At 46.5% G+C, this 23,767-nt stretch overlaps 1 protein-coding gene across 1 annotated transcript; it reads left to right on the top strand.

Annotated features, from left to right (window-relative positions):
- The first annotated feature begins 2,795 nt into the window (after nt 1-2,795).
- KCNJ4 (potassium inwardly rectifying channel subfamily J member 4) lies at nt 2,796-6,775 on the top strand. The gene is made up of 2 exons (XM_067559029.1): nt 2,796-2,850; nt 4,454-6,775. Exons 1-2 carry the CDS (start codon nt 2,813-2,815, stop codon nt 5,787-5,789), a joined length of 1,374 nt encoding a protein of 457 aa, XP_067415130.1. The 5' UTR covers nt 2,796-2,812; the 3' UTR covers nt 5,790-6,775.
- Nucleotides 6,776-23,767: the final 16,992 nt, after the last annotated feature.

The raw sequence follows: 23,767 nt of genomic DNA, 5'->3' as shown, positions 1-23,767 counted from the left end.
GTGTCTTCAAATAGGTGGCCTTTATCCTTCCCAGAAGTACTTTTATTGTAATTAAATATGAATTTCATGTACTAATGAAGTATTAGCCTCGGGTGCTCTGTTTCAATAGTGCAGTGCTGCAGGCTGGGGGAACCAGCTGTTTGTCTTGTCCTTGTCAGAGGTCTGTGTCAAGGTCCTATGCAGAGGGGCTCCGTACAAGCAGGAGGCCCTGCAGACGTTCTGGCTGACTCCCCCAGACTTCTTTCACGTGAGCTGGGACAGCGTGTGCCAGAGGGGGCTGTGTTACCCTTTATCAGGCAGCAGTCTACACTGCCCCCTGGCTTATTTGTTTTGGCTGGTGCAGAAGGTGGCTGGGCCTCAACTCTGCCCAGATCTCACTTGTCCCTCCCTCGTTTTGGTGGCTTGCGGAATGCAAGGAACCAGAGTCATGGGCACTTTTGCACAGGGTTACAATGAAGGGATAGCTTCTTATAACCTCTTACCTCTTCCCTTGAACTCATGGTCAATCACAGTCTGTCCCTTCACATCCATGCATGGAGAGGGAAAAGAGAGACTTGATCAGTAGTAACCTTTATGAAGTTGTTAAACATCCAAGTGTGAGCTGAGACAATGTCCCTTTCTTCCCACCACGAGCTCTAGTGCTGCCTGATTGTGTGTGAAAATGGTTTGATTTCAGTGTGTCCTTGTCCTATAGCAGAAAGGGAAAGTGCTGCGATTTAGCCATCACATATAACTGTACTATCTCAGGAAGGGGATGATCCTCCTCCCACTGCTAGACTTGGGCATGTTGATGTGGCAACCCTAGCTCTGAATCTCCTACCTTTGTGGTTTGCTGAAGAACAGACAGCACAGGTAGTCTTGTCCTTACTCGGTGGGACCATCTCCCGGGGTGAAAGGAGATAGTTTCCATTACACCTTCACTCCTTAACCTTTCTGTTGGGCTTAGATTATAAACCACAATTCTGCTGCAATTTATGCAACTGCATAACTGTATTTTACACATTGGGCCTTGCCTATCTTATTAGAATTTTCTCAACAGCCTTTAATGCTCTTGGCCACCAGGGAAGGATGGCGAGGCTCCAGTCCCTGATGGAGCTGAGTGGGGTGACTCTCAGGCAGCTGTGCTTATTCCTCAGCGGGCAAGCTAAGAGGGTAATTATGGGCAATTATTTGTCTTCACCTGGAGCCTACCCAGTGGAGTACCCAGAGTTCCATTGTGTTGTCACGGCTGTTCACTCATGGTTCCGTTCTGTCCTTGCTTCTCTTCAAATGGCCATGTATGGACGGTCTCAGATACCAAACTGCCTGAGGAACATTTTTATCTGGCTGCGAAACAGCTGGTTGAAATTCAGCCCAGCCAAGACCGAGGTTGGAAGAAGTGTCTTGAGGAGCTTGCTTGTGGTTTTTCTGCATCCATTTATTGAGGGAGGGTGTCCAACACTACTTAGCTGGAAGCAGAACATGGAGAGCCCCTTTAGCACCCTGGAGCCCCATTTTGCAACATTGATCAGAAGCGGCTATTACTATCCCTGGCTTATCTGAGAAACCCAGATGTTCCTCTCACACGTGGACCTTGACCAGGTCATCCGCCATGCCTTTTTTACAGCCAGGCTAGTCCACTGAAATGTGCTCCTAATTGGACTTTCCTTGTGTAACCCAGGCCTGCTTGGTGTGGCAATTTGTCCCCTGTAGTGACACCTAGCCCAGCTAGAGGTTGCTGAATCTGCTACAGCCTTAGCTAAGGGGCAGTTGGCTTTTCACTCTTGCAGCAGAAGATCATACATTAAGCGTCAAAGGGCCTGGGTTCAATCCCACCCACTGATGACCAAGATCTGTGGGTGTTACACTTAAATTTGCCTTGGAGGCTGCAACAGCTGCAGAAGATGGTGGTTTACTTGCTAAGGAGAGAGTGGGTTGGTTGTGCCTGCACTCTGCAATGGAGGGCAGGATTAGCACTGGTACACAAAGCCCTTACTAATCTATGAGTCATCACCCCTTGCAGCGTGCCCTTCTCAGCAGCTCCCATCAGCCAGGACAGGTTGGTTCTTTGGTTCAATCAAGATCCCTCCCATGTGCCACTTTTCTTTTTTGTATCTGTTCACCACTTTTATTCCCTCTTTTGAGGCTGGTGGGGGGTGTCTGTGTTCTTTGGGAAGCATTCCCTCTGGGCTGGGGTGATGGGGTGTTTTGCCTGAAGGCTTCTGTGTTTGTCTGAGCTCCTTTAGCCCTTGTTTTTGATGTATTCGGACTGACTGAGCTCTATGCCTCATGTCAGCTTTGATGTTATTGTAGTGCATAATGCTAGGTGCCTTACAAATCATGGGTTCTTGACCTGGGATTTGGGACTGACCTGCCCTTTCCATATTGCTAACCGGGAGAGGAGACTGGGTTAGATACAAAGAGGCCTCGGGGGCTGTGGTATAGAAAAGGGGATGGCAGTATGGTGATTGCTGGGAACTGGCATACTAGCTGTATAAACCAGTTCTTTATATCTGTTTTTACATTACAGCTAGTGGATCCAGACCAAATCTTGGTGAAATAGCGCTGTCGACATCATGAGGTGGTCACAGAGAGTTGGGAACTCCATGCTCTACCCTCTTGGCCAGGGACCACTCTTTTTGTTTGTCATGTTGACAGCATTTCCCTTTGTTGTTTGTCTCTCAGGTGCATGCTCAGCACTGATCACAGGTATGGCTGGTGCCCCAGCTCATCAGGGGTGAGACCCAGCCTCACCTGGTCCTATGTGAGCTCTGCTGTTTGAGACCTCAGACACATGCAACTCCCACTGCATCCCACGATCTGAGATACCCTGATGATAAAGCAAGCCATGGGCAGCGTCCGAGTTAACAGGTAAGTGACCCCTTCTCAAAGGCTGTCATCACCTCTGGGATTCCTTGCCCATGACCTTCTGCCCCCGGGGGGGGGGGGGGGTGTCTCTTTAAATCCATGCCAAACTATACCTCATTACCCCCCTCAGTGTCAATGACTGGCAGGCCACACCTGCTCTGCTTCTCCACGCCAAGTTTAGGGCCCTTTTCCCCTGCTCCCACCTTATTAGGAATGCGCCACATGTATGTGAGGAGTTACCAATTCTCAGCCAGGTCAGTCCCTACTGTGGAAGGTGGAAGCAGATGAGGGGAAGGTGAGGAGCTGAGGCAGTGGCCCCAGCAAGAGGAGAGAGAAATTATAGCTTTCTGCCTTGAATCATCACGAGATAAACACCCACCTTCCATAATCCCCACTTGCCTTTTCCAAATGAAGGGAAGAGGGTGAATGATTTGGAAGATGATTACTGTCACCCTGAAGAAGCTCCCATGTTTGACTCATGGAGCATCTCAGGAGCAGTTAGAGACAGGGTTAAAGAATCCAGATTGGAGAACTCTAGTTGATGTGCTGACCCTGGCTTATGGGAGGGAGATCAATGGAGTACAAAGAGGGTCCTTGAAGGCCAGGATGCCCCCAGTGCCTCCCTCCTCCTGAAAGTGTATCACTTTAATTCTACCAGTGGTCAGAATGTCCACTGTGATTATGTCATCAGGGAACTACTGTGATGTCATACAGAGCCTTATGTGACCTAACAGCAGCAGCTTTCTTCCTGGCAGGGAACAGAGGAGTGGTTGGGATATTCTGAGGGGGAGGGGAGAATGAGAGCTGAGCAAGTAGCTTTCAGAGAGAGGGAGTTTCTCACAAGGAATCTGCCAGTACTTTGGTTGTTGATCTGTAAATTACACCTTTGGCTCTGGATACAGGATGCTGGGAGCCATGTTCGTTGCTGTGGCAACGGAATTGTCCTGAACTCAGGAAGTGTATAAACATTGTCACAGATGCACAATTAGATCAGTGAGGAGAAGGCAACAGAAAATAGAAACTTCCAACCTTATATAATTCAGGGCCAAAATGTTATAAGATCCGCGGCACTTGCTCTTAGTTTTCTCTGCTGGCTGCATCTGCATCTCATTGTAAATCAAGACTCCCAGAGTTTTTGGAGTATTTTTTCAGAGTGAAGGCAAGTCAAGATTTCGGTGTTCCTCGCAGCAGAGTTCAGCCAGGACTTTGGTAGAATGAGCTTCCTTGCAGCTGTGCTCTCCAAATGTCCAACCAAGGATCCACGAGTCTTACTGCCGGGTCTTGGTAGAACCAGCTGGGGGAACCCAGCGCTGTGAACTTCCTCACAACACTGCCCTGTCAGGACTCCAACACGGTGAGCTTCCTTACAACAGCATCCTGACAGTGCTAGAGGAGGGATCTGGCAGGGAGCACTTCCTCAGAGCTCTACCTTGGCAGTTCCCAGTTAGCCAGAACGTCAGTCATTTGCGCTTCTTCACAGCAGGGTTTTGTCAGTGCCAATGGGGGCTCTGGCAGCATGAGCTTCCTCCTAGGCAGCCAGTGACTCTCTAAGTACCCCGGTTCCTCTCTTGTTGTTTTTACCTCAACTGTTTGTTTTCTCTTAAAGGTACAGCATTGTCTCAACTGAAGAGGATGGGCACAAGGTCTCTACACTAGGCGGCATGAACGGGCACAACTGGAACGGGAAAGGACATGCCCCCAGGAGGAAACGCCGTAATCGTTTTGTGAAGAAGAATGGCCAGTGCAACGTCTACTTTGCCAACCTGAGCAACAAGTCTCAACGGTACATGGCCGACATCTTCACCACGTGTGTGGACACCCGCTGGCGCTACATGTTTATGATCTTCTCGGCAGCCTTCCTGGTCTCCTGGCTCTTCTTCGGCCTCCTCTTCTGGTGCATCGCTTTCTTCCATGGTGACCTAGACGCCAGTGGGATGGGCAGTGTCCCCGCCACTGTAAAGCCCTGCATCATGCATGTCAATGGCTTCCTAGGAGCTTTTCTCTTCTCGGTGGAGACACAGACCACCATTGGTTATGGGTTCCGTTGTGTGACTGAGGAGTGCCCGTTGGCCATCATGGCAGTAGTGATCCAGTCCATTGTGGGCTGTGTCATCGACTCTTTCATGATCGGCACCATCATGGCCAAGATGGCCCGGCCCAAGAAGCGGGCCCAGACCCTCCTTTTTAGCCATCATGCTGTAATCTCTGTGCGCGATGGCAAACTGTGCCTCATGTGGCGAGTGGGAAACTTGCGGAGGAGTCACATTGTGGAGGCCCATGTCCGGGCTCAACTCATCAAGCCCTACATGACACAGGAAGGGGAGTACCTCCCGCTAGACCAGCGGGACCTCAACGTAGGCTATGACATAGGCCTTGACCGCATATTCCTGGTGTCCCCCATTATCATTGTCCATGAGATTGATGAGGAGAGCCCACTCTATGGAATGGGCAAGGAGGAGCTAGAGATGGAGGACTTTGAGATTGTCGTCATCCTGGAGGGGATGGTGGAGGCCACAGCCATGACCACCCAGGCTCGTAGCTCCTACCTGGCCAGTGAGATCCTCTGGGGCCACCGTTTCGAGCCTGTGGTCTTTGAGGAGAAGAACCGCTATAAAGTGGACTACTCACACTTCCACAAGACCTATGAGGTAGCCGGCACCCCTTGCTGCTCGGCCCGGGAGCTGCAAGAGAGCAAGATCACCATCCTGTCGTCTCCCCCACCTCCTAGTGCCTTCTGCTATGAAAACGAGTTGGCCCTAGTCAGCCAAGATGAAGATGAGGATGAGGATGAGGTGGAAGTGAGGGCAGGGTTAGGAGGAAGCACCAAGGAGGATGGAGGAGTCATCCAGATGATGGAACTTGGGAGTCACTTGGATCTGGAACGGCTACAGGCTGCCATGCCCCTGGACACCATCTCCTACCGCAGAGAGTCAGCCATCTAACTCCTCCCCCGTTTCCATTCCACTTCTATCGCCCACCATCTCTTTCTCCCTTTCTCTCCAGTATTTAATTGAAAAATTCCCCAAAGAACCGCCTTTGCCCACCTCTTTGCCCCTGAGCACGTACAGCGTGAGAGAAATGCTCATCTTTCCAGGGGGCACAATCCATACTGGAACAGACTCCTTGCAACAATTTGGGAGAGCAGTATGTGTATTTTGAATCCCTATATTGACAGCTGATGTGAGGGAATATCCTCCAAAAACTCCATAACTGCTTGGGGCTGGAATCATGGGAAGAGAGGCTTGGACCCAAAGCAATTTCTTCTGCAGCTTGAGAGAATGATAGACCTTCTGGTGATCTGTCAGCCTCAGTAGGACCAGTGGCCACTAAGCAGGTCAACATTGTTGCCAGAGAAGAAGTAGGTTATAAATGTCAACCAAATTGGGATGGACAGGAGAGTCTGGGGGTCATGGGAAAAGAGTGAAAAGGATCCAGGGAGTGGGGTGTATTTTGCATGTTTATTGCTTGTTGTACATGATTTTATTGTACATAAAACAGATCAAGAACCAAAATCCATATTCTTCCATTTAAAGTTCCAGATCAGGAGTCAAAGACTCTGTAACCCACTTTGCTCTCTCTCTCTCTGGCCCTTGGCATCCATGTCTCCCAGAGGCAGGCTGACTCCTCCCACCCACCTACCCAAAGTCTCCCCTGGTTCTTTTTAAAAACTATTCTTGACTTTTCCCAGAGACACCCACCAGAGAAGGCAGAGCCCTGTGTGTATAGAGGGAATGTTAACTGGGGCAGTGCCTGGATGACAGAGAACTGACCCATCCAGGGCAGTGGTTCCACCACGAACTCTTTCCCCCTCCTCCATCCTCCTCCCCCTGTGAGCAGCTGTAAAACTGGATTTGTAACTATTTATTTTTAATAAAGTATAATCTCCCAGGGGAAGTCTGGAAAGAAGAGAGCGAGACCCCACAGCTGAGGTGGTGTGCAGTGACTGATTATTACTATGGCTAGTATCTGTTTGATATTTATATTGCAGCGATGCCCAGGAGCTCCAATCAGGGCCACACTGGCCGAGGTCCTGGCGAAACCTGTATGAAGATGGGCCCTGCCCTGAAGAGTTTGCAGTCTAAGAACACAAGTGGCATATGAAAAGTGTGAGGACAGGGAGACCACCAATTTTATATACATAAGCATATCCACTTGGAACAGCACTGCCCCCTTCTGTTGGTGGGTAGACCATAGGATTGCCAGGGGTTCAGTTTTTGACTGGAAAGTCTGGTTGAAAAGGGGATCTGACAGTGTTCAGTCAGTACTATTGGTCGGACACCAAGAGTCCTGTTACCCGAGCAGTGTCTGCAATCCGCTTCCATTCTGCTGCTGGGAGGGCAGGACAAGCAGCTGTTGCTGGAGCTTGAGGAGCACTCAGGAACTGCCCAGCTCCAGCAGAGAGAAATGCTGGTGTCTGGGGGGAGGGAGCCTGAATCGCGTGGCATTGGAGGAGTGGAGCAAGTGGCCAGGCTCACTCTGTCTCAACCTCCTTTATGCCCTGCTCCCAGATGCTGCCCCCCAATCATCCCTCCACCCCCAGAGCATGGCTTCCTGCCCCAGTCATCACCCCCGGCTCCTGGAGCGCGGCTCTCCCTCAAACATCCCACCCCAGTCATCCCCCTACCTCTAGAGCCCTGCTCAGCTGTGCGGGGAGGGAGATGGAGAGAGCAGTGGCCAGGGGGCTGGGGAAAAGGGGGACCTTAGGAAGGAAGACGTGGAAGAGGGGGCGGGGAAGGCTCTGGTGCTCAGTGTCTAGTTTTCACAAATTAGAAAGTTGGCCATCATAGTAGGCCACCTAGAGGTTGATGAGCCTGCTAGAGCCTTGGCTTACGAGGAAGGTCTTTTAAGCTCAGGCAGGAGATGCTCATGTGTTAAGGTCCACAGGCCCCAGGTTCAATCCCATTGCCAATAACATACCTGTGGGCATTGTACACAATTATTACATATGTACATACCTTTGCTTAAAAATTATGATACATGAAGTGTCGGCTATGCCCGCAAGGAGACCAATCCTGGTCTTGTTAAAGCCAATTGGCGTTTTGCCAGCAACTTTGAGAGGAGCAGAATTAGCACCTTAGTGAGTAGCAGACCCCAGCGCCAGATCTGTCTAAAGCCTTGTCTTATTTCACTAAAGAGGTGTGTTCTTAACCTGAGTTAGCTAACTGGAGCTATAATCCTAGTGAACACAAGGCAGCATTACAGATGTCACGTAAACTGGCAGGTTGAAGCCCAGTCCTGCCATGTTCTTTAATTTGACCTAAAATGTTGGGAGAAAGCTACAAACGGTCTTGTCTTCACTAGGATTTTACCTCAAGTTAGTTAACACAAAGCACACACTTTTTTTCTTTTCTTTTTTTTTTTTTTTGTCATGAAGACAAGGCCTAAAAGAGACTTTGTCTTGGAAGTCAGTGATTCATTTACACAGGAGGAGACCAGGCAAATCTTCTCCCTCCTAATTATCTGTTCCTTGGTTCTAAACATTCACTAGCTTCCCAGCCCACGGAGATGTATTTTCCTCTTCTCACTAGGCCAAAGCCTGAAGTCATTATTCAAGTTTTGTTCAGGTAAAATTCTCATTGAAGTCAAGGGGAATTTTGCCTGAGAAAGGACTCCAGGTCACCAGTTATGTGACAAGTATGCTTAACAGGGAGGTGAAGACGTGGGGGTTACAGCAACTATTTGTAGGTTTTATTACCAATCGCAAAAACTCCCCCCATTAGTGGGCATCTAAAATGCGTGCAGGGAAGGAGTGAGGGGAGAGAGAGAGCGGGAGGGAGGGAACTGTGAGCACACTGCACTGCCACTTAGGGTACATCTTCACTGACGGCAGGAAATTCGCCACTATCAGATCGATCTATCTGGATTGATTGAGCCGTCAGTGAAGACCCTCTCAATTGATCCGGAAGTCGACATGTTAAAACCACCCCCTCAAGTGGTGCAGCACAGTGAAGATGCCGCATAGAAGAGGAGTTACGAAGTCAACAGGAGTTACACAAGCTACTCTGCGTAGCTCGTGTAGCTCCTGTCGACTGCTGCCAAATTTCAAGGTAAGTGTAGACCAGGCCTTAATGGTGCAGTATGGCCAGATGGGAAGTATGGAGCTACCCTCCTCCCAGGAAATGTAAGCAGTGAAGATACTCCTTCAAAACTATAGACAATACAAGAGAGAAAAAAACAACCAGATTGATAGAATAGCTGCTCTTGGTCCACACAGCTGAACCCCATGGGAGGGTGGCTGCTCCTATATGAGAGAATGACCTCCCACCCCATCTCCTGGGGCACCTACAACACAAGGAAACGGGAACAAAATCCACATGTAGCATGACAACATTTTGTAACTGGCACAAGAGGTGAAGGGCAGGGAGGATGGATGGCAAAGAGAGTAGAAGAGGGGAAGAGAGTAGCAGGAGGGGATGAGAAGGTGAAGAAGCAAGAGTAGGAGAAAGATGAAGTGAAAGAGAGGAGGATGAAGGAATAAGGAAGATGGAGGAAGAGAGGTTGTGAGGAGATCAGGGAAGAGGTAAGGGAAAGCAAATAGGAGGGGGGGAGAAGAGGGGAGTAGGTGAGAGCTGCAAAGAACGAAGAGGTGGAGAAATGAGGGTAGATGTGTAGATGGTCCTTCACCCACCTCCCTAACTATGTCAGCAATGCTTCATTCATACCTCTCCTATTGGATGGTACATATTAGTAAATGTGCGTAGGAGCCACATAGATTATTGTGCTGCTAATGGGTTTTCCCATCGCTAGCATGACATCACCCCCATGTACCACTTGCTGATCCATGTGTCCCTGTCCCTACCTCTCCTCTCTCTTCTCTCCCAGCTGCTAATTAATGAAGGCTTTTTTTCCCCTTGGGGGCATAAACAAGTGTCAGTATTGACATGGCTTTTAATATAGCTTTCAGAGGGTTGCGCTTGTCACTGGAGTACTGTACTGGAAACAACTAATGGACCGAGAGGGAAGAGTCCCTGTGTGAGGACACAGGACACATATCCACAGACTGGGGATGTGTACACAGGGAGAGGAACCCACACAGATGTGCACCTGTGTGCCATGTAGCAGTGTACACCAGAGACAACATTTTGAGTGTACAGACAAATGATATGCACAGGATCTTCATGTGCAAAAATGCAATCATATGGCTATGCTAAAGACTGCGCATACAGACATAAGGATGTGCCCAAGTACCTACACATGCAAACATGGCGACAATGGTGAGTGTACAATGCTCAATGCATGCAGACTTTGAGGATGTGAACAAAGTCTACATGGGCAAATACACCAACATGGGGCTCTGTGTTCTTTGCACAGGGCTCCGCTTGTGCAAACATTGGTTTGGGCATGTGCACAAAGCTATCCATGTGCACATGTACAGAGAGAGGCCACGTGTGCAAGGGTGTATGTGTGCAAATGTGTAGAGATGGGGAAAGTGCACACTATGCCAACGTGGAAAGATGAGGTGTGTGCAATGCAATAAATGTGCAAACATGCAGAGGTGTGCACAAGGCTCTGGTCATACAAACATGCAGAGCGGAGGGAGGTGCACAAGGCTCTGCAGCAGAACGGACACTCCCGAGCATTCAGATATTATGAGTATGGCCTCAAAAATCATACAATTGCCTACAAATCATGAGATTTAAAAAAAAAAAAAAAAAGGTTTTGGGCTCATTTTATTTGTCTTCTGGTTTCTGAGCCTTGGGTCACATTTTTATATTTCCTCTGTACACATGAGGACTAGAAACATACTTTAAAAAAATTAAAGCTGAGAGTCTCGTTGAATCACATGATCCCAGCAGCTGGGGCTTTAAGAAAAAAACATCAAACATTGAGAGACTCGCGATCAAACTGTGAGAGCTGACAACACTGCTACACATACAGAAAGAACAGAAGAGAAAGCTGAGCGAGGGGCAGATGGAAGGTGTGGTGAAGAGAAGACAGAGAAGAGAGATGAAAGGAGGAGAAAGAGCTCCTAATCCTTCCTCTCTTTCCCTCCGCTTTTGCATGACCCCCTGCCTTGCTCCAGGCCCTCCATTACACCACCTGAGGCAGTGCCTCTTTCAGCGGAAAGAAAGGGAAAGTGAATGCTGAATGGTGAGGTGAGTGCCCTCTCCAATGGACTGATATGCTGTTAAGACAGAAATAAGATCTGAATCCCCCAAACACCACAACCATAGCCCAAACCAATCGCAACTCTGGGAGTCCACACTCAGTGAAAATGGGCTCATTGGAGCCCTGTGGCCTGGTAAATATATGGAAACCCAGCAGTCTGGCCTATGACATTGCTATGGAAACCAAAACATGACTATTATTATTCCCCTGGAGAACTTTTGGACCAGTGCATAACACCCTTGTGAAGGTTGCCCATGTGTTCCTGAAAACAAGGAGGGTGCCTGTTGCCAAGGCCTTGCCCTGGTCACTCAGGGTTGCAGCTAACTCTCACAATTTGTTGTTTTTCTTAAAGCCCCAGCTCCTGGAGTCACGTGAATATGAGAGTCTCAGCTTTCGTTTTAAAAACAAAGTACATTTCTACCCCTCATGATTGCAGAGAAAAGCTTGAAAACTAGAGACTCAGAAACAAGATGGCATATGGGATCGGTGACACTGCTTGTTCCTGTTGCTTGTACAAAATTGTCTGGTGGTGATTTGTTTAACCCCTGCAGACAGGCACATGAGTGGGTGATATTCAGGACAAGCTGGTGTGGCTAGGAGTGTGTGCACTTTAGGAATCATTTATCCCCCAACATACCCTCTCCTTTCCACTCCAAAAGAAGGACTCCCATTGAAACTGTTCCCCAGGACTCCAGCCAAGTCCTCACACCAGACTTCCCCAGGCACCTAGAATCAAAGCTACAGATGAAGGACAGGGCAAGCCAAAGTCTGCTGGGAACATACTCTCCAATACACAAACAGACAATATACATCATACATACGCACTATCACATCCCAGACACACCACAACCTCCTTCCACAAACAGACTTTCACCATAAGCTCCACAAAGCCACACCACTCACACCAGGCATCATCACGTAGACAAATCCATTCCCACAGCATGTACACACACACCCCATAAACACAAACAAGACAAAACACAAACTGCTAATATACATGTCTCACAGACATATAAACACAGAGATACAAACACTCCCTACACATACACACCACAGTCTCCTCTGCACACACTACTGTACAGCGCGTGGGGCTGTCCAGCCCACACATTCCCCTGTCATGTGCTCCAGGACAGCCTTGCCCATCTGTTTCTCTTGCTTTCCTCAAGCAGGTTCTGCAGGAGGGTGCTTTCTGTCTGCCTCTCACCCCTGGCCCTCCAGACCATGTCATTGGGCTTCTACACCCGCGAGCCTCCCTCATCTCCGACATGCAACCTAAGCTGGCTGCACAATAGCCAGATGGTTCGCCACTGAACTGCACCCAGGAAACATCTGTATGTGCCTGTGCTTCACACCATCCACTTCCTTGCCCTCATGTCCTGCCCCAACACCAAGTGGCAGGACCTGCTGTCACCTGAGGAAGGCAAAGAACCCCAGCGGGCCATTCTGTGCTCTGCTCCGGTCCCACGGACCACCGGGGATATTAGCAGCTCCTTCACAGAGCCGTGCGCACAGGCATGTACCTGGAACGATTCACAAACTCCCTCGATGCCTGTCCCTTTTGTACTGACAGGGAAATCCAGGCGCACATCTATGTGGAGTGTCAGGTTGCAGGCTTCATCCAGAATCTCTGTAAGAGGTTCTGGTTGCACTTCTCCCCACACCTCCTGCTCTACGCGCACACCATCTGTGGCCCCACAAAGTTGTGAGACCTTCTCGGCAACCTCCACCTGGCACTGGCCAAGTCAGCTATCCATCATATCAGAAGGAGGAAGGGCGGGGTGCTCCGTGACTATGGGGCCTATTTCTGTTCCCTTCTCACATCATGTCTCCAGGCAGAGTTCCTATGGGTGGTGTCCATGGACTCCTTAGACACCGTTGAGGAGCAGTGGGTGTCATCCAATGTTCTCTCCTTGGTGTCCCCCTCCAGATCCCGTTATTAACTTTTGACGCCCACTACTCCTGATCCTGTTTTCTTTTTTGTTGGCCCCAGTAATCATTAGAAGCCTGACCTCAGTGATTCCGCCTCCTTAGCTATAGGGACTGGTGCCCAATTGCAGTACTACTAATAGTACACACTATCATACTTACTACACCCACCACATACATAAACACAAACCTCACAGCTTCCTAGCATACACCCGCCCACTATAAATACATAAACAGCACGGCATATACGCTGTCACCACAAACACCTAACATATATGCACCCCCATTGCAGACATACCCACAAACTCCCATCACACCTATTCACACACCGTACCTATGCTCAATACCGCACACAAACACACAGCGTTTTGGCCACGATGCTATGTATGCGACATTCAGAGCACTACTCTTATGTCTCTATAGCAGATTCAGTACGCTTTACCCCAGCTTTGACTAAAACAGATTGGTCCTACTACCTGCTAGGGCACAGTATCTGATGCCCACCCCTCCTACAGGACTTGTTAAAGCCACAGTGCTCTGGAGACTTTCTCCCTTTCTTTGCCTGGCCCACCCAGATGCTGTGAGTACTTCCCCCATCCTCTTCTAATTTACTGTTAAGACCCTCCATACTGATCCCAGGGAGCAAATGAAGAGCTTCATTCTTCCTTTAAATTCAGGGACAAGACTCAGATTCAAACCTCACAGCTGATGGCAAATTGCTGTAACAGCTGCATTACCACCTCTGCTTGCATTTGTTAAAGGAACATTTTTTCATTTTAGAAATATGGTCTTTTTTCCCCCAAAAAATGAAAAAAGAACCTGATTTTTTCTGGTGATTTTAAAAAATTGAAACCATTAGCAACATTTTGCAGTTTACCAAAAATCTGGTAAACGAAAAATGTTGACTAAAAATTTTTGCATAAAAGTTCAAAATAGTGAAAAAAATGGGTCCGATTTGAATTCTGCAAAGTGGAAACAAATTTGAAATCTTTCACACTTAAAAGCAAGTGCGTTGTTTTGTCAACCAGCTCTAGCAACCAGCCTCTGATTGGGTCACGTCTGGGTGAGGGCTGTAACACACTGTACTGGTATAGATCACTGCCCTGTACAGGGGGTCGTCAGGAGATCCTGTGTTGTTGCTGCAGGAGGTCTTGAGTTCTCTCATTGCTTCTTCGTGTGAAATACTAGGTGGCCATGGTTATAGGGAACAGCAGAAGAGCAAATCTTCCTTCACAAGCTATTAAGAGTCTGCTCCTGTTCCCATTAAAGTCAATGGGAGTTTTGCCGTTGACTTCAGGAAGAGCAGAATTGGGCCCTAATGGACCGCCACTAATAGCGACAGCATCGGAAAAGCCCACAGGGCACCAACTGTGCACTAAATCTGTGACGTTGGGATGAACTATTCCAGACTGTGGTGGGGGGATTAAACTAGGGAGAAATTTTGGGAGCTTGGGAGAGTTGAATTCCTCATTCAGGCATGGAGATGGCCTGGGTTAAACTGAAATAGCATTGCAATGGGTTATGCTACTCAGATGGAGGGGAGAGGAGAAAAGAAAACCCCCAGTAGGGAGGATTAGTTGGGGGAGGGAACTCTCCCAGACCCAGAGATCTATGCAGCGATCTCCCAGTGCCAATGCGTGTTTCTAAAAAGTCCAGTAAAGAAATGGAAACAAGCAGGAGCTGAGAAACACTCTGGATAGGAGGGTAGAGCATTATATCCTGGCTTTTACTATCGACAGTCTCAGCAGCAGGCTGCTCACACAGCCCCTAGCCCTCCCCATTCCACACTAAATTTCTATCCATGCTCACATAGTTTCAAAATTGGGTTAACAAGGCAGAAATCACCTTTACAATTAGATGCTGCTTCTTGCTTCCCCACACCCAGGAAGATAAATCACACCCTGGGAGGGGAGAAACTACAATGAGGATGAGTTGGAAGACTTTACTGAAGAAACCTGGCCCATTGTCTGTCCTCAGAGCACCACCTAGGGACCAAAAGGTAGATTGCAGCTCAAAATGGAGAAATCCCCCACTCATCTGGATGGAACAGCTGGGGAGGCAGCAGACCTGAACTGAAGTAGGCAGACAGAGCTGTACCTGGGACTCAGATCTGAAATAGCTGGCCGGAGGTGGGTGGGGGAGGATGCAAGGAAGGATTGAGGTACATTGGCAGAGCTGTGTGTAGGATACAGGACTGGCACAACAGGAAGTATTGGAGGTCAGGACAGAGGATCTGAAAATATATTAACTGATCTGCCAGTATTTTTCTAGTCATGGCAGTTTGTATAGGGCCTTAAAACCTGAATTTAATAATTTGGTTTCAGGATTTTTTCAGTGCTATCAAATATCATCTGTATAAAAACCATAAACAAAACTAATAAAGTCAAAGTAACTTTTAATAAGTTAATGTTTGTACTTCCACTTTGGTCCCTTCTCTCAGGCAAATCTGAGCAGCAGTTTCGGCTCCATGCTTGAATCATGTTCAAGAGGAAGTAAATGGAGATTGGGTTTAAAGTTGTCATTCTAACTCCAGTTTTGCTTCATGCACACACTTCAATTTCTACATTATTATGGCAACCAATCTTCTCATCACACCCTATAATGCTATATACTCTTTGAGAGATCAGAGAAGATACAATTATCACTCGAGATCAAACAGATCTCAGGATAGTAACTCCTAAAGTCAGGTCAGAATCCAAGGAAGAGGCAAGACACATTGCTAACTGGAATGAGGTGAGTTCAATGTCTTGTACTTTGTGATGAAATCCAGGCTGGAAGTGAATACTCTACTGGAACAGTCTGTGAGACACTGAACATTAAAATAGTCACTGGCCCCCTGAACTAGCAGGGTTATTCTGGCACTGTTCCAGGATTTAAAATAGCAAGTCTGGGAATGCTACTGAAATTTTTTATCCTTGATTGAAAGGTGCTGGTAGAGCTGTTACAGGTTCCCTGGGCTACAGTAGCTGAGATTGCTGCAGAGTAGGAGTGAAGTGAATTGACAGGGTTGTATGCTGCGCGGTGGGAAATTCATGGTCCTCATATCCTCTGTTTCAGATACTGACGAGGCTGCAGCACTGACAGTGTCACACTGAAGTTCTAAGTGCACACAGCACTTTCTAAACAAGAAGGGACAGTCTGTGCCATGCACAGAATTCCCCAGGCTCACGTTTGTTTATTTATACAATTTATTGTTATTATTTATTCATATTTTGGTAGCACCTACAGGCTTCAACTGTGACTGGAGCCCTGTTGTGCCAGGTATTGTACAATCACATAATCAGAGACAATCCCTGCCCCAAAGAGCTTACAATCTATATAGACAAGACAGACAAAGAGTGTGAGGCACAGAGAAGTGAAGTGACTTCCTGCAGGTCAGTAGCAAGCCAAGAATTGAACCCAGGACTCCTGGGTCTCCATCCAGTTGAGTTTATCCAACAAACTCTATATACATGTAGAGAAATATAAAACAATAACTCACGAATACTGCTTAAGTGGCCACCCCCCAAAAAAAAAAAATAGTTCTTGACCCTACCTTCAATCAAAAGCTTCAGTGAAGAGATGAGCCTTACTTCATATTCTGAATGTCTATCTAGGTATTTATATGAGCCCCATCATAGTATTTTAGCCCCTCACTAGATAACCAAATGAGTTTTGATGGACCAAAGGCAGGGTACATATTGAAGAGGCTGAGACCCTCTGCTGAGAATGCCCTGCCTTCAGACATTCAGATCCAGGGACTGTTAGCTAAAATATCTCAGCTGCTCTTGAGAAGGGAGGTTTCCATCAACCATCTGACCATACAGGACTTTGGGATAAAAATCAATACCTTGAATTGTATCTAGAAGGGAATAGGAGGCCATAGCAGTCTCTAGAAAACAGGCAGTGTATGTTTCCTAGGATTGACAGCACAATGCAAGGAGGCAGCTGCAATCTGCATACTGCACTAGGTGGCTTCTGAGTGACCAAGCAGAGTCCCCTGTAGAGAGGACTGCACTAATCCAAGATTAGTCCTGGAGTTGTCAAAGGCCTATACGCACAACTAGGGGGAAGCCTTCCATGTATTTCTATTGTGGGAACTGGTAATCCAAAATGAATTTTATCTGAGCAAAAAAACCCATCCCCCTGAGCTATTGCAGAAAGTAATTCCCGGCCACCTCCCGCCCTGTGCTGTGTGGGAAGGCTGTCGAGATGCCCTTTGTTAATCAGTGCCCTGTGCCTGGCATTTGGCTGGCCAGGACAAGCTGTCCCTGTTAGAGAAGCCCCTTGCATAAGAATTAAAGGGAAGCTGAGTTGAGATGCTCAACTAATCCACTTTCTGGGGCATGCTGGGAAGCTGCATATTAAAGCCTTCTCTCTGCCCTCCCTTCTTTCCACGTGTTGTTTATCGCTGCTCCTGCCCCTCCCCCGGAGGAATGGGAATTACCCTAACTGAGCCAGCTGGTTTCATAACAGCCTGAGCTGCCTCCTCAATCCACAGAGGGGCAGCACGCGCACTGAAGTCTTACAATGAAGGCAAAGCGCATTGAGCATGGTGTGAAAAACAACTTAGCTCAGGCAAACACAGCACACACAACACGCAGAGCACCCCCACACAATCCCTGCACACGGCGCACATATTCAGTTACCATGCCACATGCTCAAACAGACACTCACGACACACTATGCACACCCCTCACCAGTATACCACATGAACACACAACACGCACACACGTCACCAGTATAGCTCACGTATACATGACATGCACACTTGTCACCAATACGTCACACGAACATGACACGCACACTCGTCACCAATATATCTCACGTGTACACCACACGCATGGTCCTCACAAGTATACCACACGTACACACGACGTGCACGCCTAACAAATATGCCAGATGTGCACACACACACACTTCTCACAAATACACTGCGTACGCGCACGCTCCTCACAAATATACCGTACGTACACATGACATGCACACTCACCGCAAACTTTCAACACTCACTCCTTATAAATATACCACATGTACACACGGCATAGACACACTGCAAACTTACTACACCAGGTCTTCACAAATACACCACATGTACGAATGACACACGCTCACCACAAACTTACAAGACACATTCCTCACAAATGTACCACATGTGCACACGACACACACTCTCAGGAGAAAAATTAATATAGATTGGTCTCTGGAAAGGTACTCTTCTCCATGATGAACGCTGAGCTGAGGACTTACTCCCATTCACATAAAAAGGGAGCATCTTGCTTTTCCAGTGGCATAGGAGAGTTCTTTGAAAGGAAGCTGTTAAGGCTGGTTTTCTAAGGCCGTGGTTCTAACGATAGCCCACAGTCCACTGGTGGAGCACTTTGTGTAAGCCACACTGGCAGAGTGCATGTCTGATTTGTGTCGAGGAGACTTCACCTCCGCCTTTTACACCTGCCTTTGCAAGCATCCAGGCTCCTCATCAAGACTACTAGCTTTGGGTGTCTTAGTCGTTTGGTTCCCAACCGAGACACCTTTGACCAGATTTCCAGAAGCACAGGGCACCTGCAGCTCTGCCTCAAATCAATGGGAGCTGTAGGTGCTCAAGATCTCAGCAAAATAGGCTCAAAGTGTCTAAAGATGAGCACTCAAAATGGAGGTAACCAAAATCTGAGGCTACTTTTGAAAATTTTGGCCAAAGAGTTTGGTTGGATGTAGAAGCAGCTATTAAGAATGATGAGGCACTAGCAGCCTCCACGAAGGGCTGCAGCAACAAATGCCAGGTCTGCACTCAAAAGTTAAGTCGACTCAGCTACGTCACTCAGGGATGTGAAAAATCCACACCCCTGAGCAATGACCAAACACTCTGTATAGACAGTGGAAGAATTCTTGCATCGACTTAACTACTACCACTCAGGGGGGTGGATTACCTACACCAACGGGAGAACCCCTTACGTCACTGTAGTGAGTGGCTACACTGAAGTGCTACGGTAGCATTTCACATGTAGATGAGTCCTAAAAGAGTGACTGGGGAGATAAGTCAATGCATATCCACCAGCAGGAGAAGAGCCAGGAGTTGCCAGGAGAGACCTAAGCCACTTGTGGGGTCAGAGCCTGGATCTTCCCAAATGAAGTACTTCATGGAGGAGCAGAACATAGCAAGTGTTTTTAAAGAGGTAATCCATATTATGAAAAAGGGTGAGAACCCCTGTTCTGGTGTAGGGGTGTCTGTACTGAGGCATCTAACAGCATGGGCTGTGGCATGATGGCAGAGTTTAGATCTTGAGACGTGAGGTTACAGATTTCATGCAAGTGAGCAATTTTGTCTGCTGGATAAGGCCTCAGCCTTTGATACTGTAGATCTGACCTCCATGGTTCTGTCTTGAAAAGCTCTTTTTCAATGTTGGCTGTCTTCTGTTTCGCAATCTCCTGAACTCCAATGACTAGACAGACTCCATGAACCTGAACTCAATGTGCAGAGCATAAAGGGCAAGAAAGGTAAAAGGTAAATAAACCACATTCAGGATGGAGCTCTTCTGAAGATTCATCAGATCAATTCTCTTATATAGCCCACAGACATCTCGATTACAGGGCTGGTCATATAGTGAATAAGATGATAAGGGAGTGTTGTCATCCCTAACATTTTGCAAAGATTATGAGTTTAGCTGAAGATAATTTTGCTGAAATCTGACCATATCTTTCTAAAATTTAGTTTTGAAATAAGGTGGGGGGGGGGGGGAGGGGAGGCTTAAGAGTGTTAGTTGGACCTTTTGCAATATATTAGCCCAATCTTCCAGCACAGTAAGATTAAATTTTGCATCCCATTTTTTTCTGGATGGGGTGGGTTCATATACTGTAATTATTGAGTTAAAAGTAGAAATTGAGTTGAATGAGTCCCCAAAACTGGCAGCCAGGTCTTCTAAAAATAATAAGCTGATTTCCAAGATTTGATTCTATAAATGGCTGTAATACTTGATAAACAAGAGATGTGAGTCATGGAGCTGATATTTTTCGTTCACTTGTATAAGAGCTCAAGAGTTTGTTGTTTAGTAACCATGTCCCTTAAGCAATGTATATTATAAATTAGTGAGGCTAAATGAGAGTAGCATCACTTTGCCATGTTATTCTAAGTTGGGATGTTAGATGAGGAGCAGAGAGACAATTTTGCTATGGCAAAAGTAATCTGTGAATAGCTAAGGATAGGATTTGTCTTCTATGGGATTGGTATTTTAAATAGTAGAGGAAGCAGCAAAGTCTTATTTGACCGATCATCAGAGAGAATAGTAATTTCTCTGGAAATTTATGAATTGTCTCATAAAGTTTAATAGCTGGTAGAGCCAGACCTCTATTTAACCAAAACTTCTTAAATAATTTGTGTGACAAAGACTTGGCAGTTCACCAGCCCAGATAAGTCTTATGTAGATCTTGGGACAAATGTATCCCTGATGTAACTCCACTGAAGTTAATTCATTATCCAATGACGAATTTGCACTCCTGTGTCTACTATGGAAAATTTGAGCTGGGATTTTCATCAGTGTCATGCTTGCTTAAGGTGTATCACAGATAGGGTGGGGCTATTCAGTTTTAGAAGTTTGATATAAAGGACACTGTCCAGCCAATAAGAGATTCTGTATGGATTCCCAGGATTTAAAGTATGTAGAGACGTTTTCTTTGGTAATAAGCCAATGATGTTACTGGAAGCAATTTTTACAGGTAAGGAAGAAGTTCTTTACCCAAGTAGGTCATTTGGTTGGCTGGTTCAAAGAGATTGTTTGGTCGGAGAATAGTTGGTAATTCTGAGAGGAACATTCCTTTTGACATTTTTACAGTGAATTTTGTAGCCCTTGAAGTTTTTAAAGGCTGTGGCCAGCTCCAGATGATTCAGGGGTGGATACTGGGTAGATTGGGAAGAATCATTTGGGTGTCATCAGCAGACAGGCCTCAGTCCAACTCTTGTAGTCAATGGGAATCTTTCCACTGACTTGAATAGGTTGAGCTGGATCAGCTGTATAGGAGGTCCTCATCATCTGAGGTTTGTAAATTGATTCCAGGGACACGTGAATGAGCTCTTATTTTCATCGCTATGGTTTTTAATGCTAGTCTGAAAAAGAAAGGGGAAAGAGGGAGAACCTTGCCTGGTACCTCTCCCACTGTAAAAGTAGGGGAGATTATATTATACTATATATATAGTTCTGTGTTTCCCAAACGTAAAAAAAAAATTTCTCTCTTCAGGAAAATGAAAGTAGTCACATCCTTCTGTGGCCTGACCATGCATTATATTTTATACATCTTCCCTGCTCCCTGCCCCTGATCCCCACTTTGGGAAACACTAGTCTAGTTCTCCATAATACAGTATTTCCTCTTCTTTCGTATGTGATTTGCCGAGCAGTGAAATAGTTAGCTACATGGACCTTCATGGTATCATCACAGGCATCTGAGTTAGCATACATTGAAATGACCAAGGCAGTTTACATATCAGAGCTATAGTCTCAGGCAGACTAAGGTAGACATCTCTGCATTGGTTAGTCTTGCTTCCTGTTTGGAAGGTTTTCTTCACAACCATAACAGCTAGAGACTTTATTTTTCAAATGAAAGCTGAGATTCTGGAGAACAATAGAGACCTTTGTCTGTGGCCACCCCTCTTCGGGAGGGGAGGGGGGTGGTGAGAGCATGCACCACATGAGAAATAGTGTCTTAGCTGGTAGTTATAGATTATTGAAAACCAGTTGAGAAAGGTCTGACCAAATCCAAACTCCTTTAGTGTAATAAGTAGCTTCCTGACTCTGTGAAATGCCTTCTTGTTGTCAAGAAACAGCAGGTAAGCATCTAGTGACAAGTAAATAGTTTTCAAAGACTTTGGCAATGTCTTTTGAGGTCTTTGATGAGTGAGGATTCAAGTAAACATGGAAACAGTCTTCTGCTTTTCAATCCTGTTTGCGTGCTCTTCGCCCATCAGTGTAATAATTTGTTATATTCTTTTCATCTGGAGCTCACTTTTGGAGGGTAAAGGGGAGTTTAAATCATAGTTCAGTTTTACTAAGCTATTTTGGAGATGGTTGTTACCTGTGTCTCCGCAGATTTAATCTCATTCCCCAGTTTTGTCAGTTGGAGAAGACTGGTTTGCTTCTTTCTGGTACTGTAGTACATAGAACTAATGTATATCCCTCTGATATTGGCTTTGAGGGCTTCCCTGGAGAGCCTTTGATGAATTATGTGTAGTCTGAGATGCTCTTTGAAATTGTTTGTATAAATGTTGTGTCCTTAAGCAGGGATAAATTAAATCTCCCAAAGCTGGATTTTGAGTGGACAACACCATTTCAACAGAGGTTGTGATGGGAATCTGATCCAAGATTGTAATCCGATGTACTGCTGATGACATTGAGCCAGATTCTGAGCTGGCATACATCAGTGACACTCCACAGGCTTGATTTCAGTCGCCTCTTCTCTCATTCCTAAATGTTTCTCTTGCTCTGTACCCCTTGGTGGGAGCGGTCTATGCTGTTGTGCCTCATTGGGAACCTCTCTTCTTGAATTCACTCTGGAATGTCTATTACATCTCACTTAACATCCTTATCACTTAAATTTACTCTTTATCAGTCTCTCACATAACATATTCTGAAGTTTTCCACTCTATTTCTTGTACTTTCTCCACTGAATTCTCCTGCATCCAGGGATGAAATTGGGGGAAAACAGGTGGTGCTACTCTTCCAGGCTCCGCCCACAAAATAAATTCCTCCCAAGTGAGTGGATGAAATGGGATTCTGCTCATTGTAGACTGTGCAGCTGTTCAAAATGTGATCTTGCAACAAGCACTCTGAGCTGTAGTAATATCAAGCTCCTTAAGCTTGGCTTGCCCTCATTGTGGCCTGAATATATTCATGGGCTCCGCTGGGCTTCTTGGGCTTGGTTCCTTCTTGATTGGGGAAAAAAGGTAAGTGGCATCTCCCAAATGCCACTCACTTGTGGCACTGAGGGTAACTTGTGCAGATCCGTGAACTTCTCTCTCCTTTTTTACAAGAAGAATGACTCACTGAGCATACGAGTTGTCACCTCACTGAGATGAATGGGGCAGCTCACACTTATCAGAGCAATTGATCCAGGCCCTCTACAGACTCAGCTAGACGCCTCTGCATTGATTCACATTGTTGAGGTTTTCTTTGCAACCAGACCACCTAGAGTCTTACTCTTTTAAAAATTGAAAGCTGAGATTCTGGAGAACAAGATGGCAGCCATATTCTACTTGTTGTACTGCCACGTACTAGTGCAATCCAAGCCGTGCCTGCACTTGATCGTGCTTTAGCTTCTTCTTGTGCAATTGCATCTCCAAAGTTAAACGGAGACAACCCAGTTTGGGCTTCTTAATTTCAATACCTGATAGATCTCTCTGAATTTGTATTTTGGAATGTCAGAGGTTTAAATAATCCCAGTGGATGACCTAATATTCTTCCAGCTGCATTGGCTTTCTCTAAGAAACTCATTTTATCCCAGAAGGAGAAAAATTGAAAAGAAAATGAGTTGTTGCTGCCTTTCATACATCATTTAACTCCAGTCTAAAAGGAGGGGGTTAGAGTATTTTCAGTCATAAGAATGTTCTATTTTAAGTACATTCTCGCTGGTCCAGTCCAGGTGGATGCACCATCATGGGTTTCATCTATAATCCCCATAGTACAAATACTGATGTCTTTCTGAAGACATTCCCATGAAAACAAAAAGCAAATTAACACATCCACCCCACACAGAGCTCTCTCCTCCCATCCTCCCTCTAACAGCATTCAATAACTGTACTCAGTCTATCTATTTTAGGAACTTTTAATGTGCCCTTCATCATAGTATCTTGGCACCAAATATAGGGGTGGTTTAATTATGCTGGCGGGAGAGCTCTCTCCCATCGGCATAGAGTGGCTACACG

The sequence above is a fragment of the Emydura macquarii genome, unplaced genomic scaffold (genome assembly GCF_026122565.2).
Source record: "Emydura macquarii macquarii isolate MOO-44397 ecotype Brisbane River unplaced genomic scaffold, CSIRO-AGI_Emac_v2 contig_2205, whole genome shotgun sequence".
Classification (NCBI taxonomy): Eukaryota; Metazoa; Chordata; order Testudines; family Chelidae; genus Emydura; species Emydura macquarii.
Note: the sequence above shows the minus strand (reverse complement) of the source record. Positions and strands in the feature narration are given on the sequence as shown.

Excerpts from the sequence above, each read along its gene's own strand:
- KCNJ4 (XM_067559029.1), top strand. The coding sequence starts at position 2,813 with ATGATAAAGCAAGCCATGGGCAGCGTCCGAGTTAACAG. Across the intron at positions 2,851-4,453 it reads GGCAGCGTCCGAGTTAACAG|GTACAGCATTGTCTCAACTG; the intron begins GTAAGTGACCCC and ends TTTCTCTTAAAG.